This window comes from Diplotaxodon limnothrissa, linkage group LG11 (genome assembly GCF_057381915.1).
Source record: "Diplotaxodon limnothrissa isolate DT_005_m linkage group LG11, D_limnothrissa_male_GT1.1, whole genome shotgun sequence".
Lineage (NCBI taxonomy): Eukaryota > Metazoa > Chordata > Actinopteri > Cichliformes > Cichlidae > Diplotaxodon > Diplotaxodon limnothrissa.
Window position 1 is genome coordinate 1840263 of NC_140606.1, and position 17475 is coordinate 1857737.

General features: G+C 43.4%; 1 protein-coding gene across 1 annotated transcript; it reads left to right on the forward strand.

The window, feature by feature from the left end:
* Nucleotides 1-7136: 7136 nt before the first annotated feature.
* cnih4 (cornichon family member 4) lies at nucleotides 7137-11751 on the forward strand. The gene is made up of 5 exons (XM_085364969.1): nucleotides 7137-7211; nucleotides 7699-7767; nucleotides 7933-8045; nucleotides 10097-10237; nucleotides 10317-11751. The coding sequence occupies exons 1-5, from the start codon at nucleotides 7143-7145 to the stop codon at nucleotides 10342-10344; spliced, it is 420 nt and encodes a 139-aa protein (XP_085221095.1). The 5' UTR covers nucleotides 7137-7142; the 3' UTR covers nucleotides 10345-11751.
* The last annotated feature ends 5724 nt before the right edge of the window (nucleotides 11752-17475 follow it).

Sequence of the window (17475 nt, forward strand, 5' to 3'; positions counted from 1 at the left end):
AGTCAGATTGTCTCAAAGCCTCGCTGCGACCTGTGCCGGCTCGTTTGAAGCTGAAGCTCCGGCACGAGTCAGTCACACAGCTTCAGAAACACTGGGCCGAGGCGGGGGCTGAACAGAGTCACGTGATCGATGACGTCCGAAGCTTCGTCACTGCTTCAGCACCTTATTCAGTGTTTTGTAAGGAACTGAATCACTGGCAGGATGTGTGCTGTGTTTGGGTGATTTAGCGCGAGGTTGCGTGCCACATAATTAGAGACATGAAGCCAAGAAGAGCTCTGCCTGTTTCTAAATAAAAACCAGTTCAATTTTATTTAGCAACAGTCACCTCAAGACGTGTTATAGTGTAAGGTAGACCCTACAGTAATAACTGCTGCTAATAAATCATCAGCGATTCTGCTCCCAGCTCTAAAGACAAACACTGCAATTATAGAAGTTATAGTTTATATAAAAGCATCTCCTGGTAAATTACATAATCAGGTGGAGGCAGGGACCTCACTTCACCTACTACAGAGGTTCCCAAAGTGTGGGGCACGCCCCCTAGGGAGGTGCAGAGCCATTGCAGGGGGGGTGTGGTATGAAAAGGAAAAAAAAAAAACGCTTGGACACTGCTAACATCATGGACAGGTTTGTTGACGAGGCGCCCACACAAACGCAAAGCAGGAGATGAAGCGTCGCTGCATATGTTTCCAAACCAACTTCATTCTGAGCCAAAGACTAGAAAACATGGTGAAGCAAATCTTCCCTTTGGCTTCACCTGCACAGGTGCTGAGGTAGGTCTCCCTGCAGAACTGGTTTCCCCTGCATCAGGAGCAGCGCTGGGCTCTTCAAATCACGGACAAACAGGATCCCACATTCTTGATCTTTAGTTCACAAACACTTGTTGTAATGACTAACTGCTCCTGACATGTTGGAGATGTTTGCTCTTTATACAGTAAAGTTACAGCGGGATACAAATAATATCAGGCTGATCCTGCCACGATTTTGTGTTTAAACCCATTTTGCACAGAGAGGCATTTTTTGAAAAATGTATTGATATCAATGTTGAATATTATTACACAGGAAAAAACAACTACACGTAAAATAATCCCACCGTGACGCCTCTGCCTTTGTAAATGGAGGGACAGTAACTGCATGTAAACCTGCAGACAGTCAGATTAACAGTATTTTGTCTCTATCTGCTATTCTGCAATTCATCCCATGTAAACAATAACGTGGCCACAGCGTGACGTGGAAAAAGGCACATACCTCTGACATTGGGTGACAAACTCTGTATTCCTCGTCCACACGTAAACGCAAAAAAGGAGTTTTAAAAAAAAATCTGTTTTCGGTGATTGGAAACGCCGTTTACGTGGATGAAACAGCTGCGTGTTCAAAAATACCCGTGTAGATGTGGACGTAAAAGAGTTAGTAGTTTATTTCATTGCTACCTGTAATTTATTGCAGATTACTTTTATTTGCTTAATTATTTACTAAATGTTTGTGGTGTGAAATAAACCACAATGGAGCAAAATATGGGGGTGTGTGGTTGGAGGATGGGGGGGGGGCCATTTTTCTTGTAAAACAAAGGGGGCCCAGCGAAAAAGTTTGGGAACCACTGACCTACTGTAAGACTGTGCTGTACATTGTTATATATAGTGGGGGGTTATTAGTAATAACCATCAAGCAGAAGAAGAACACACCATGTGTTTAAACAAAGGTTTATTAATTGAAAATGATTTTATTAGAATAGACATATCATCATTTTTTCACTCAAAGAAACACATGTTCAAAGCCTCAGCTGTCCTCGGGGTCGGTGTATCTGTTGTTGTTCATTGTGGTAGGTGATGGACTTTATAGTCATCGAGAGGACAAGAATCAAATTCTGCGGTCTGAAGATCGCAGCTCTTCTGTTTTTAAGATGATGCATTTGGCTTCATTGAGCTCATGCAAAGGTGGTTTACGACCAAATATTTTGGCTGCAATGACAGTTAGCATCTTCCCACGCCTTTTCCACGGGTGAGGGAAGGAAGGAGCAGGAGATCGATGGACTAATGGATGTAGCATCTGCAGTAATGTGTTAGTCTGAGTCATAAGGTGCCAGCAGAGGTGGCTCACAGTTTGTAGCATAAAGGTCTGAATTAACTGAGACTTACTGCTGTTTTCTGTGTTTTTATATTTGACCCTGTGATGGTTTTGTTAACTTCACATTTCGATCATAAGATTTCATGTCCGTCAAAATGTGTAAACGTCCCAAGATCCAGTCGCCTGCTTTTGTGCTTGGATACAGTATGCATTGGTACATATTTTTCTCTACCATTTATTTTTTGTGCAGGAATTATATTAATTATGGAATTCTGTTATGGGCTTAGAAGATAGTGAAAATAACATTTAGGAGCCAAATTACCACTCAGTGGATGCTCAACACAGTCACGATTTGTGAAGCTGATGAGAAACAGATCATCTTGACACTAAGACCTTACCTGATAGAAGACTGCAGGTGTCGAGCAAAGGTTTTGTTCTTTGTCCCCACGTCTTTGTCAATGGGAAAAATTCCTCCAAACAAAATATCTCCTGGAACTGGAACTCCTGGTTTCCTGGTATCCATTCCAGTAGCATGTCCACTTTGCAGGCTATCCGCCATCCAAGATGGCGCCACGGTAGGCAGCCTGTTTCCTCAGCTCCCAGCTTTTTCCTTTCCTTTCTGTTTTTTCTTGTGCTTTAAGCTTTTTTTACCCGACACTCTTGGTCGTGTTTTATTTGTTGTGCAACGGGACATGGACCCACAAATTTTCATGAGAGTAGTAGTATGTCTTCTACTCTTTTTGGGACTTTTTACCACCACTTCTGGAGAATCTGTAAGCCAAGCCATTGTTTACAGTACGGAGCAGCTGCTAGCACTGGGCAACAGGAAAGTACTCCCGGAGGAGCGACCCAAGATTCCAAAGGAATTACAACGTTGGAGGAGGGGACGCAGGGCTGGAGTGAAGTACCAGGAAAGAAGGAGACGGTACAAACCAAGCATTCCATCCATTCTCATGGGTAATGTAAGATCTTTACCCAACAAGATGGAAGAGCTAATTGCGCTAACCAGACTGCAGTGGGAGTACAAGCAGAGCAGCCTCCTCCTGTTCACTGAGACATGGCTCATGGACCACACACCGGACTGTTATAACTCTGGATGGCTTTCAACTGGTTAGAGCACCGGAGTGCAATGGAGAGTGGTAAGAGGAGAGGTGGGGGACTAGCAATGTCTGTCAGTGAGAGATGGTGTAACCCAGGGCACATCACTGTGAAGGAACAGAGCTGTACCAAAGACATTGAACTGTTGGCAGTTAGCGTCCGGCCATACCACCTGGCCAGGGAATTTTCACACGTTATTGTGCTGACTGTTTACATCCCACCCTCGGCCGACGCTACAGCAGCCTGTGAGTACATTCACTCCACTGTCTCAGCTACAGATGGCACATCGGCAGTCCCTCATTATTATTTCTGGGGACTTCAATCATGCCTCACTATCTGTCACTCTCCCAAACTTCTCCCAGTACGTTGACTGACATACAAGGGACAGCAAAACCCTGGATCTATTGTTTGCCAACACAAAGCAGGCTTACAGTGCATCACCCCTCCCCCCGCTTGGCCACTCAGACCACAACCTGGTCCTTCTCCACCACACCTACACACCTATGGTGAAGAGGAACCCCCCCACGAAGAAGGTGATAAGGGTGTGGTCTGAGGAATGCACTGAGGCCTTAAGAGACTGTTTTGAATGCACAGACTGGCAGGAACTCTGCAAGCCTCACGGTGAGGACATCGACGCCCTCACTCACTGCATCGCGGACTACATTCATTTCTGTGTTGAGAACACTGTGCCTACCAAGAAGATACAGTGTTTCTCAAACAATAAACCGTGGGTCACCCCAGAACTGAAGGCCCTGCTGAACAAGAAGAAGAGTGCTTTCTGGTCGGGAAACAAGGAGGAACTGAAGAAAGTCCAAAAGGATCTTAAATACAAGATCCAAGAAGGCAAGGAGCGCTTCAGTAGGAAGATGGAAAACCAACTCCAACAGAAAAACGTCAAACAACAACAACAACAACAACAACAACAATCTTTATTTATATAGCACATTAAAAGCCAGGGGCATGCCAAAGTGCTTTACATAAAACAATAAAACAATAAAATGATTTACACTAAAACATCGGAGTCATATAAGTGTGGGATTATGTTCACAGGTAAAAACCACTAATAGGAATAATCTATAGCACACAGCTATAGCAAAGTAGAACTGTATCATCATACACAGTGATAGAGAACATAGACAATGCAACAATAAAATAATAAAATAATTAGCACTATAACGTCAAAGAAGTCTGGAGGAACATGAAACAAATCTCTGGACATTTCCAGGATAATGGAGGAGCCACAGTGTCTGCTGGCCGGGGGTGGGCTAACGACTTGAATCTGTTTTTTAACAGATTTGACAATGGCCCACTGATCACCTCTCCCACCCCCCAGGTTCCATTAACCCCCCTCCATTTGCCCCCCCCCCCACTCTGGGTGCAATGCCATTGTCACCTGAGCTCTCCTCTCACCACAACTCTGCTTCACCCCTATCCACACATCTATCCACAACGAAGCGAGCCCCACCCCCCCACTCCAGCCCAGCCTCACATCTACTTCACAGCTGATCAGGTGAGAAATCAGCTCAAGAGGACGAAGGCAAGGAAGGCAGCAGGTCCGGATGGAATCTGCTCCAGACTGCTCAGGGACTGTGCAGACTAGCTCTGTCAGGTGGGCCTGTACATCTTCAACCTGAGCCTGAGCCTGGAGAGGGTTCCTGAACTGTGGAAGACTTCCTGTGTGGTTCCGGTGCCAAAAATCGCACACCCCAGGGAGCCCAACCACTTCAGGCCTGTTGCCTTGACTTCTCATCTGATGAAGACCATGGAAAGGCTCATCCTGCACTACCTTCAGCCACTGGTGGGCTCAGTGTTGGACCCCTGCAGTTCGCCTACCGTTCTGGAATTGGGGTGGATGACGCTGTCATCTACCTGCTACACCGATTCCTCTCTCACTTAGAGCAGACGGGGAGCACTGTGAGGATCATGTTTTTTGACTTCTCCAGTGCTTTCAACACCATCCAACCCGCACTACTGAGAGGGAAGCTGGAGGGAGCCGGAGTAGGCACACAGCTGACTGCATGGACCGTCGACTACCTTACCAACAGACCACAGTATGTGAGGCTCCATGACTGTGTGTCTGAGGTGGTAATCTGCAGCACGGGGGCACCACAGGGCACGGTTCTCTCACCTTTCCTGTTCAGCCTTTACACTTCAGACTTCTGTTATAATTCGGACGATTGCCATATACAGAAGTTCTCAGATGATACAGCCATCATTGGATGCGTATCAGACGGGAATGATCAGGAATACAGGGGGGTCATCAGTGACTTTGTTGGCTGGTGTGAGACCAACGTACTCCAAATCAACGCCGGCAAGACAAAGGAGATGATCATAGACTTCAGGAGGAAGTCACCCCCTGCAACACCGGTGAACATCCAAGGGAAAGACATTGAGATAGTGGACTCTTATAAGTACCTGGGTGTTCACCTCAACAAGAAACTGGACTGGACTACAAATACAGACGTCCTGTATAAGAAGGGCCAGAGTCGACTCCACCTGCTGAGGAGACTGAGGTCCTACGGAGTCTGCAGGGACTCTGTTATTCTATGACACTGTGGTAGCATCTGCCCTTTTCTATGCAGTGCCCTGCTGGGGGAGTGGATGCACGGACAGGGACAGGAGCAGGATTGACAAACTGGTGCGGAGGTCTGGCTCCGTGCTGGGATGTCCCCTGGAGTCTGTGGAGGTGGTTGGTGAGGGGAGGATGTTAGTAAAGCTGACATCCATCATGAACAACCCACATCACCCACTGCATGAGTCTGTGAGTGGGCTGAGCAGCTCCTTTAGTCAGAGACTGAAACACCCTCGCTGCAGGAAGGAGCGCTTTCGCAGATCATTCATCCCAACAGCAGTTAGGCTCTATAACTCCTCAATCACGATGTCATAAGTCACTGGACACTGTGAACATCCACGGTCACCACTTCATGCATAATGGACCCTCCATGACCTTCCAAGCTATATAGTTTATGTCTTCCATATTTCCAACCATATCCATAATCACATACTGTGTATGCTACCATTGTATATAGTGTATTATCTTACTTTTTTTCATTGATTGTACTTAATTGTATTTCTGTATTTCCTTCATATATCTGTACTTGAGCTGAGGTGACGCAAAAATTTCCCCGTTGTGGGATCAATAAAGTCTTATCTTAATAACAAAAAAATATAAAACACCAATAGCATGTAAGAGTCCTGACCATAACACTGTCCTGAGTGTGTTTCCTCCTTATTGGCTCTTAAAACGTTTTTCCTTCTTCCGCTGAAGTTCAATACTCTTTTCTGACAAAGTTGGATTTTTACTCAGTTGTATATAGAATTTGTATTCTATTTTTATCCTATTGTATATTTTATTCTATTTTATTCTACTGTATATAGTATTTTATTTTATTCTATTCTGTACAGTTGTGTACAGTATTTTATTCTCATTGTATTCTAATTTTTTCTATACAACTTTTGCACGTGGGAAATTTGTTTTGTCACAGCAGGAAGTTGCTGTGACAAAACAAATTTCCCACGTGTGGGACTAATGAAGGTTATCTTATCTTATCTTATTACAAACTCCATTTGGATTAGGATAAAAGAAAATTCCCTCTTGCTTCTGCCTCCAGGCTTTAGCATTCTCGCATCCCCCCTGCAGCCTCCATTTCCCCATAACCAACAGCACACCGAGCATCTGTTCTGCTGAAGCCGCCTTATAATATTTTTGCTATTTGATGTTTACTGTCTTGTTAGATACAGAGACAGCCAGGAGTTCCTAAAGGTGCGTTTTTGGGTTTTATGTTATGTTACGTCGTTATTTTAAGTCAGTGTTGACAGAAAAAACCCCACTGTTACAGTTTGTCTGGATCCATGGTTGTCTTGAGTCAACCATGTCCACTCCAGTCCGCTAGGTGGCAGCGCTGCATTGACACTGTCACAACTCCCGGCAGCACAAACGCGTCAACTGTCCGGAAATAAAAACTACTTGCGGAAAAGGGAACATGGAAGCGGCAGTGTTCATTTTGTCTCTTGTGGATTGTTGTACGCTGATTTTCCTCTCCGTTTACTTCGTATCCTTTTCGATTCAGTGAGTCGGGCGACGGTACTCGTCTGCGTCAAAGCGGTTTTCTGTCCGAGAGCTTTGCTGAAGTCTTCTCCGTATAAAAAAGCTAATTTAATAGCAGCCAGCTAGCTTGTTAGCCGCCTTGTTATGAGCGTTGTAGTCGGGCTTGTGTGACGGAATAAGTGTATGAAAGTTTGTAGAGTGTTTTGAGTTAGCAGTCACGAAGAGCCGCTATCTGCAAATATCTCTGTACTGATAGTTTCATTTCACACTGTCGGCTTTTATATTTCAGTCCCACGCAGCGCTGGGTGACCCACGCAGCGCTGCGGTGCGTGGGTCCACTGTTGCTGGACCGATCGGCGATGAAAAATGAGGCCAGTCCAGCACATCCTTAATATGTATGTATATATTTTAAAGGATAATCGAAGGAGCCAGTCGAGGTCCTGAATGCAACATCCTTTTCACAGCACATTGTACCTTAACTTGAAATATAGATTATAACCTTGTCTGACCTAGAATGTGACTACATCAATGCTAGAGCCTGCTGTTCCAAGCTGAACAAAGTAAGTTGTCTTATTGATTTCATAGATATGGTTGATGATGCAGTTGATCTTTTACCCCCCGTCGTTTATGAAATAATCATCGCTTTTCTTTTTGTAACCGACTGTAAAGATCATTTTCACACTCAGATTTCTAATCTGTAATTCAAATGTTTGTTTGATGTTTAGTGGGTAATTCCAGAGATGGTTGCCCAGTGTCTTTCCACCATGCTCATGTTGGTCTCGATGCACTGGTTCATCCTCCTCCTCAACCTGCCTGTAGCAGCCTGGAACATTTACAGGTATGCCCATCCAGTCTCAGCATCAGTTAGGTCCACCACGGCTACACGTGCATGTCGGGATCCTTTCTCTTTTGTAGTTGTTCCTTTTATGTCACGTGGTTGGAAAAATAATTAAAGCAGCAATGATTGGGCCCTCACCCAAGAGGCTTCTTGGGTTCTAAAGCCAAAAGATAAAAATCCCAATATTTAAAGTGGACCTGAAACACTACATGTATACAGGCTAACATGAATAACTGTCTGTGTCGCTGGATTTAAGAAACAAGTGCTTTAAAACATGTTTAGTGCCATCTAGTGTCGGTACAGAACATGATGTCACCAGGTTGGCTGGTGCTAATGCTGCTTACATTCATTTGTTAGCAGACTAGTGACCAAAACTCAAAATGAGTCTGTGGGCATCACTGTTGTATTGTCCCTTGGTACAGCAGTGTGCACTGCTGCACTGAAACAGGAAGTGTTAGCTGTAATGTTCGGTTCTGTAAAGCACTTTATAAATGAGACCTGTGTGGAGGAGAGCCTGTTTGAGTCACCAGACCAACCAGCTGGACTGTGACGCTGGTATGTTCCTCGCCAGGCTGGATGCACCAAGCCGTACGATCTCCAGGCAAAGCAATGCAGTCGTTGTCATTTCATACAGTCTCTCTCAAGCACACCAGACAGTTCAGATCGTGTCTCTTCCTCGCAGTCACCATTTTATTTCTTTTTTCCGATTGCACGCATCGACCTATTTTTCCCAGTTGTGCTTCAACAAGATACATAGTTGTTTGTGGTGTGCACGTAGGAACCTGTTGTTTTACTGTTTTGCTTGGGAGACGATTGAAATAGAGCTGATCACATGGGCTGACTGCACCGCTCGCTGCATCCAGCCACATGAGGAAAATCAGACTCAAACAGGCTCCTCTACACACCTCTCATTTAAGCCCACTGTATAAAACCCAACATTACAGCTAACAGCTGGATGCTCCTGTTTCCTGAAGCACTTACTGCTGAAGACGGAGTGAAAGTGGACAGTACGTCCTTATATTTGTTAACACGAAACTCCTCGTTATTGGTTCTGTCACTAGTTGGCTAATAAACTAATGCAAGTCCATTAGCAGCAACTAACCAATCAGATGATGTCATGTTCTGTACTGGCACAAAACATGTAAAACTTTAAGCACTTATTTCTTAAAGGAGTCGAGCTTTCCAAGCTTAAGACTAGCATGACCCGAGAACCTACACAGACCTGACAAAAGTCAGAGCTCGTTCCTACAAGAAGTCCTGCCATTAATTAATTCTTCGATCTTAAATATGATCAACCTATCTCTAATGATCGGCTATGTACCACAGGCCTTCAAGCTGGCTGCAGTTAAACCTTTACTCAAAAACCATCTCTAGACCCAGCAGTCTTAGCTAATTATAGGCCAATCTCCAACCTTCCTTTATATCAAACATCCTTGAAAGAGTAGTTGTCAAACAGCTAACAGATCATCTGCAGAGGCTTATTGAAGAGTTTCAGTCAGGTTTCAGAGCTCATCACAGCACAGAAACAGCTTTAGTGAAGGTTACAAATGATCTTCTTATGGCCTCTGACAGTGGACTCATCTCTGTGCTTGTCCTGCTAGACCTCAGTGCAGCGTTCGATACTGTCGACCATAATATCCTATTAGAGCAGCTGTAGGTGTTACAGGTACTGCGCTGCAGTATACAATGTGTTGAATCTTATCTTAATGACCATTAGAGCACTTTGCTCTCAGACTCTCGTGGACTTTCTTCATACATCTAGAAAGCTGAGGAACTGCAGTTGGTTACCAAAATAAAGGTTTGGATGTACTGTACCGTTATTCAGACCTTTACACAAAGAGCGACAAATGAATCGTTTCATCAGGCGAGTGGCAGAAGCTCTTCCTTCTCATGTTCTATCAAAGAGCAGGGTTATACTGTGTCGGGACCAGCAGACACCTTAACAGTACTAACCAGTGACTAAACCTTCGGTCACAGACGATCAGCTGGAACAGTCGTACTGGTGTTTAGAGTCTGCCGGGTGTGTCATCTTGATCCATTTCACCCTGCAGGTACTTGAAGGTTCCAATGGGGAACATGGGAGTGTTTGACCCAACGGAGATCCACAACCGAGGTCTGCTCAAGTCTCACATGAAGGAGGCCATGATTAAACTGGGTTACCACCTGCTCTGCTTCTTCATCTATTTGTACAGGTGACACACGCACACTTTGCTAACACGTCCAGGGCTGTCTTCGCTGTTTGCACTCACATATCCGACTTGTGTTTTCCAGCATGATCCTGGCTTTGATCAACGACTGAGCCCGGAGCAGGCCACGGACTTCAGCTGCCAAATTCCAGACTGCAGGCTTTGCTGCGTCCCCCTCACATCCTGTGCTCCTGTACTGTATGCATTTAATGTCTCAGAACAACTATTACATTTTTTGTATTGAATTCCAGAGTTTGACTTTGCCACATGGATATGGTTAATATTTAACCTTTCAAAGATCCACCTTCATAGCCTCCAACAGAAAGCTCGTCTGCACTGTGGAAAACAATCCTTTATTTTTGAACCTCTGTTTAACACAAAGTCATTACAACCTCAACAGCTGATAGACGTTTGCAGTATGTTTCTTTACCAATAACGATGAGCCCAATCCCTCCCAGTAATGAACTGCTTTCAGCCTCATCATGAGTGCTCATTATTCTGGTACTTTACACAAAGTAAGGTTGCTGTAAGGACTTTGGGTCGACAGCTTGTACAGAGTGGAGGACAGCTGAGTTAAATCAAGCTAACAGCGCGGGCCCTGCAGGACCCGTCTTGCTGTAGCAGCCTAAGTTATGGATCCTTCCAGTGCGCTCGGACATTCTTCTTCTCACCTCGCTGGTCGCTCTTGTGCACCAGTGTGATGCGACCCATGTAATAACTATAACACTTCAGTTCATCCTGTAAATTGTGCTGTTTGTGCCACACGTAATGACTTTTCCCAGCTGGTGATTCAATCAGGTTCACAGTTAATGTGGTCCTTTATGGTGTGTGCATGCTGTGCTTCGTGTCAGGGTTTAACCACCTCCAACAACTAATAAGATGTTTCTATGACGCTGCTGCAGTCGATGCTCAGCAGCGTCATACGTGCACTGAATTAAGAGGCAGTCGGGATTCTGACTCTTTGATTGGCAAAGTTTTATTCTTTGGGGAAATGTTTGAAAGTTCTTGTTGTGTCAACATAATCCTTTTTTTTTAAAGTAAACCTTGAACTACTTCTGTCAAATCAATCCAATAAATATCCCAAACTCTCAGTCAGAGTCAGAGGTTTGAAACTGGCTCGTCGGTCTGTTTTTGTCAGTATTTGGTAACTCAGAGTTTCTCTTATTGTCTGCACCAATAGAGAACAATGAAAGTGGCCCACTCCATGTGACTGACGTTGTGTATTTTATTGTGTAGTTTGCATATGTGCGCTCACCTGCTGCTTGGTTTGTGACCCTGCTGCTCTTTGATTTCAACACTATCCAACAGATTTACTGACAGTTTTCCAACGTTGACCTCGGGTGTCTGATTGCACTGAGGTGTAGTTGAGGTTGGATAACCAATCCAGTTCTGAGACTTATTCTGCATACAGGACCCCACACACACACACACACACACACACACACACTGTTCCTTACAAAGCCAGCATGGTCACCTGTTGCAGTCGTGTGCTGTACCAAGTACAGGAACCTGAATAAATATTTTCGTTCCATTGCACTTCCTGGCATTCCTGTGATGAATAGGCTTCTGTACGTGTGTTTAAAAAGAATCATTTTGAGTAGAAAGCTGAAATGTGCAGATTTCTCATCACCACAGTGAGAGAAACTAAAGCTGACTCAGCTGCAGAAACTGGCTGTTTGTCTCCAAACAACTTCAGTCTGCACATTTCAGCAGATTTTCAACTTAACTTTGAAATTTCAACTTTATTCTCAACATGATCAATGACATATTTTCTTAATGTAACCTTAGTACTCTGTAGTGTTGTACACCAGCTTTTTAAATGTATTTCACCAGGAGGTGAAAGGAAGAACTTATTCTGTTTGCACAGAGTTCTTGAAGTATTTTTGTATGCCTTCTCTCTCCTGGACGTCCAATCATTATTTGGTTATATTTTAGATTTTTATAGTTTTGATTAAAAGTTTAAGATTGTTTACTAGTAAACAATCGACTGCCTCTCTCAGATGTAATGAGAGGCAAATGTAATCTCTTTCAGTACGACAACAGCAAGGAGAAACTTGTGCATATAAATTTGACCTGGGGTGTCCAACTCCAGGCCTCGAGGGCCGGTGTCCTGCAGGTTTTAGATCTCACCCTGGGTCAACACACCCGAGTCACATGATGAGCTCATTCCCAGGCCTCTGGAGAACTTCAGGACATGTTGAGGAGGTCATTCAGCCATTTGAATCAGCTGTGATGGATCAAGGACACATCTAAACCCTGCAGGACTTGTTGTGTCCTCGAGGCCTGGAGTTGGACACCCCTGAACTAGAGTGTTCATCAAGATCTAACAAATAAAAGGATGACTGTGTCAAGAACCTCATAAGATTATGTGGCTGGGGCCCACCTCAGATTAATCTGTGTAGCCAAATAATTATAATATAAAACTATGAAATCACATATTTTTCATTTTTGGTATTTTATTGTTTACTGAAAAAACCACAGCCTGCACAGTTTGGTGTGGAAGAAGTGACGAAAAGCTAAGAGAGAAAAACAAAGATCGATATAGCAAAGTGTACCAAATGAACCAACATGTTAGCTGCTGCTGCTGCTAATAACAGGACAAGCAAGATCTCACAAGGAGCCCACAGCCACAGGAGGCTGCTGTTGTAGCTGCAGCTGTGAAGTGCCGGCAGAAGGACAGCAGTCCCAACAACAGAGTAAGGACGAGGTGGAGGTAAGTGAAATTAAGGTAAGGAAACAGGTGGAGAGATATAATAAGGAAGAGTGGTTGATAACGGTTCAGATGGGGTTTCCAGATACAGACGAATGGTGATGGCTAACCGGACACAGCGGTGGTGGACAAGCAGAAGAAGAGAGCTGTAGTGATGATGGCCGCATCAGGAAGAACGAGAACATGGGGGTGAAGGTAACAGTGGTCCCCGAGGTAATCGGAGCACTCAGAGCAGTGTCCCCGAACCTGGGCGAGTGGCTCCAGCAGATCCCGGGAACAACAGCGGAGATCTCTGTCCAGAAGAGCGCCGTCCTGGGAACAGCTAAGATGCTGCAGGACCCTCAAGCTCCCAGGCCTCTGGTAGAGGACCGAGCTTGAAGGATATAGATGAAGGATGTTGCATCACTCCAAATATACATAAAATGTACACAATTTTTCTGACAGTCAGCAAATACATGTAGATTTCTCAGGACTGATTTTCTCCTTAAAGAGTTGTAAATCAGCGGAGTGATTATTTCCTGCACATGAACAGCACTTATTATTATTAGTAGCAGCAGAATGCTGAAGCAGTGTTCACACTATTAAGATTTAAACCTTTATTAATACAAATGCTTTACAATCATTCAAATATGATCTAAATCTTTATTATTGTTTATATATTATTGCAGCTTGTTCTTCCATGCATTGTTGTGAGTACTGCCTGCTTTAAGCTGGAGAAAGTAATGATGGGTGTCATCAGGCAGAACCTTCATGTTGCTGTGATGTGCATGTTTTTCTTATTGTGGTGCATTTGCATGGGTTTGGTTTTATTTGTTAACTGTTAACTTTTGTCACGTCAGCATCGTTTCCCTAACATACCTCAGATTGGCTCATTAACACGACTGAGTACCTGACAAGAAGGCTGGAAGAGCCAATCGGCTGGGGGGGGGGGGCAGAGCTCGAGACAGATGTTAGAGTTGCAGCTGTTCACCACCTCCACTGCAGCCTGCTAGAGAAAGAAGCCTGACATGCGGCTCACTACGAGCCTTTCGCAGCCCTGTGAGTAATCTCGGGGATTTCTTCGGTGTGAATGTGTAAGATAGTGGCTGCACATGGACGGTACTTCAGATTATGTCAGGGTTCATGTTTTTGTCTTTTTGAGATTATGGTTTGAACAATTTTCTAAGGTTTAGTTTATCTCCCTGCTTTTGGTTCCGATGGTCGTGCTCTTGTTTTGTTGTCGTGGTCCTGGGTCGTCCACCCAGTGTCTGTGTCCTGCTTTTATATCCTCGTGTTTAGTATTGTTCGTGGCTCTGTGCAGTGTCTGCTGCCATGTCTCTCGTGCATGTTAAGTTCTGTCTCCTGCTGTGTCACTCCCCCTGTTCTCTGTGTGTGTCGACTGTTTCCTGTTTTATTGTGGTAGTCCTTCGTCCTGTGTTCAGTATATTTAGTTTTGCTTCCTGCCTGTCTCGTCAGGTCTGATCAGTCCCAGCTGTGTCCCCTTGTTATCATGTATTCAAGTCTTCAATCTCAACACGTTCATTGTCGTTTCCACGTTAGCAGTTGGTTCCTGTCATGTATCCCGAGTTCAAGACTTATTTCAAGTTAACCTTTTGTTTCTTTCTTCATGTACTTTGTTTTTAGTTAATCTTTCACAGCAAATAAAGCTTCTGCTTCGAGTCTCTGAGTCCTGCAGTTGGGTCCTACCCCTGCCTGCCACACAGCTCATGACAGTTTAACTGCTATCAGCCAAACAGATTCAGGAGCTGCTCCCGACAAACCAGGAAGTGAACGTGGTCGTCTTTAAATATGCATTTCTGTGGTTGCTGGTAACACACACAATGTTTTATGGGGTCACTTAAACTTGTCTTTCTTTCAGGTATTTCTCAGGAAATAAAACAAATTGTACTGTAAGTACTTTTAAGTACAGCGTAAGTAATTTTGTGCATAATGGATGTTCTACTACTCAACCTTATTTTTATATAAATATCAATGTATATAAAATAAATATAAAAATGATACAGTAACATTTCTGGTCACTCAGAACGGTTCTTGGAAGGTTGCAGTGCCTTATTCCCCTCGTCACCTTTTACGTCATATATATGTGATGTACACTGATGTATTGATATATATGATGTAAAAGGTGACGACCTTTAGTGAACATTCAGCACTGCACCAGTTGGTTTACACGTGACCACAATGAGGTTTTTCAACACTGGTTGTACATGGAGTTGATTCCAGGGAAAAGAGGCTTAAAGTGACTGATCAGGTAAACGACTGCTGTTGTCTCACTACAGGAGACGCACGTGTCTGAAACGTGCACACGCCACAGCTCCTTCACACATTCTCAGCCTGTTGCAACTCAAAACAAAGAGTCGTAGCCATTTTAATTAACAGAAAAACAAGCTTCACTGTGCCCAACACTATTACAGACTGAGAATCGCTACATTATGGATCTGTGTTTATGATCTTCACAGCAGGCAGAGGGTATCCAGTCCACTCGCTTTTGTTATTTTTATCGAGCCACCAGCAGCAGTCTGAAAATACAGACCATAATAAGCCCGTATGCTGATGATGCATCACTGTTTCACAGGAACTCACAAACCTCGCTCCTAAAGAGGATCACACTTAAAGATAAGTTTCAAAACCACCACTCCACTACAGTCAGCTGACATTAAATATGTAGGTATAAATCTTTCTGCCACTGCCTGGTGTGGAGTCACGTTCATTTAACACTGTAGAGCATAGGCGTCAAATCTGGCCCCATGAAACCAAATTACTATTAGAGCTGGCCTACTGGTATTATACAGCTAATATATATATTGTTTACAGAGATGGGCAGTAACGCGTTACTTGTAATGCGTTACTGTAATCTGATTACTTTTTTCAAGTAACGAGTAAAGTAAGGGATTACTATTGCAAAAACGGTAATTAGATTACCGTTACTTTCCCGTAGGAACGCTGCGTTACTGCGTTACTAAAACCGTGATTTTTTTGCGAGAATGTCTCATGACAGTGACGTAAGCGAGTGCGACGTTAGTGACAACAGCTGTGTGCAGATCAACAATGGATCATATATCGATTGTGGGAGAGAGTATGAGCGTGCAGCGTTTAAATCGTGGAAGTACTGACCTTACTTTGAGTTTGATTCCATAAAAAGTGACAAAAACATTAGTGTCCGCTGTGCGTGGGAAGAAAACTTCTTTTTACAGCGAAAAACCCCTAAACTTCAGAGCAAGCACCGAGTAGCTACGACGTGATGGGAAACTCACAGAGAAACTGGATTCTTCCACTGACCGCGGCACACCTGCACCAGGGTAAACCTCCGCCTACCCCGCTCCTGCTTTACAGGTGAAAATAGAGCAACAGGACCGCTGAGTCTTTGACTTTATTTATTTTCTGCTGTGTTTTACTTGCATCTATTTGAAAGACTGAGTGTAAACACACAAAATATTTTATTTTATGTGCTGGAATGTGCAGAAAATAGGTTTAAATGTTCAACTAATTTCTTCCAGTCAGAGAATGTTGCATATAATTAAATTTTTGCTTGATGCATAAAGTTAAAAGATTAAAACTAATAAAACAAGTTTTAAAAAGAGACTTTTCCATTTGATTACATTTTGTATGAAGGATTATGCAGAAAAAGTAGAATTGGCTGAAAGATCTATCACTTTATCACCTATTCAGGTTGTGAATCGTGTTTTTAAAAAGTAACTAAGTAACTAAGTAATTAATTACTTTTGAAAATAAGTAATCAGTAAAGTAACGGGATTACTTTTTTGGGGAAGTAATCAGTAATTAGTTACTGATTACTTTTTTCAAGTAACTTGACCAACACTGTTTGTTTAGTATTAAGCTTTGCTTGTTCCATATTCAGTTTTTCAGCAAAACGTGTTTGAGTCCATAAGATTCATTCTTATATCTGGAGGAATAAATATATTTCAATGAATATTAACGTTAGCCCGCGACTTTGTTCCAGTTTTGAATTTTGGCCCACTGTGTATTTGAGTTTGACACCCCTGCTGTAGAGGATGAGCTCACACGTGTTTGCCGCCTCCCTGATCTCCTATTTTTCTGTATGTTTGTCACACTTAAACGTTTCGGATCATCGAACAAATGTAAATATTGGACAAAGATAATGCAAGTGAACGCAAAATGCAGTTTCTGAATTAAGGTGTTTATTATTAATGGGAACAAAAATCCAAGCCAAGAATAGCTTAAACAAATTGAAATGAAGACTTTGGAGTGGCCTGATCCAAAGGTGCTGTGGCGTGACCTTCAAAGAGGCGGTTCATGCTTAAAAACCCTCCATTGTGGCTAAATTACAACAATTCTCCAAAGTAGGCCCAAAGTCCTCCACAGCGCTTTAAAGACTCATTGGAGTGAGTATTTTGTGTTTACTCTTGTTATCTTTGTCTAATATAAAAAATGTTTTCTTGAAACATTTTAGTGTGACAAACATAAAAAATAAACAACAGGAAATCAGGACAGGTGAAAACTTTTTCACACTACTGCATGTCACTCATGGGATATATATCATTAGAAGGATGATTCA

Coding starts and splice junctions, on each gene's coding strand:
- cnih4 (XM_085364969.1), top strand. CDS start 7,143: ATGGAAGCGGCAGTGTTCATTTTGTCTCTTGTGGATTGTTGTACGCTG. Junction 7,768..7,932: donor GCTGTTCCAAGCTGAACAAA/GTAAGTTGTCTT, acceptor TTTGATGTTTAG/TGGGTAATTCCAGAGATGGT. Junction 8,046..10,096: donor GCAGCCTGGAACATTTACAG/GTATGCCCATCC, acceptor TTCACCCTGCAG/GTACTTGAAGGTTCCAATGG.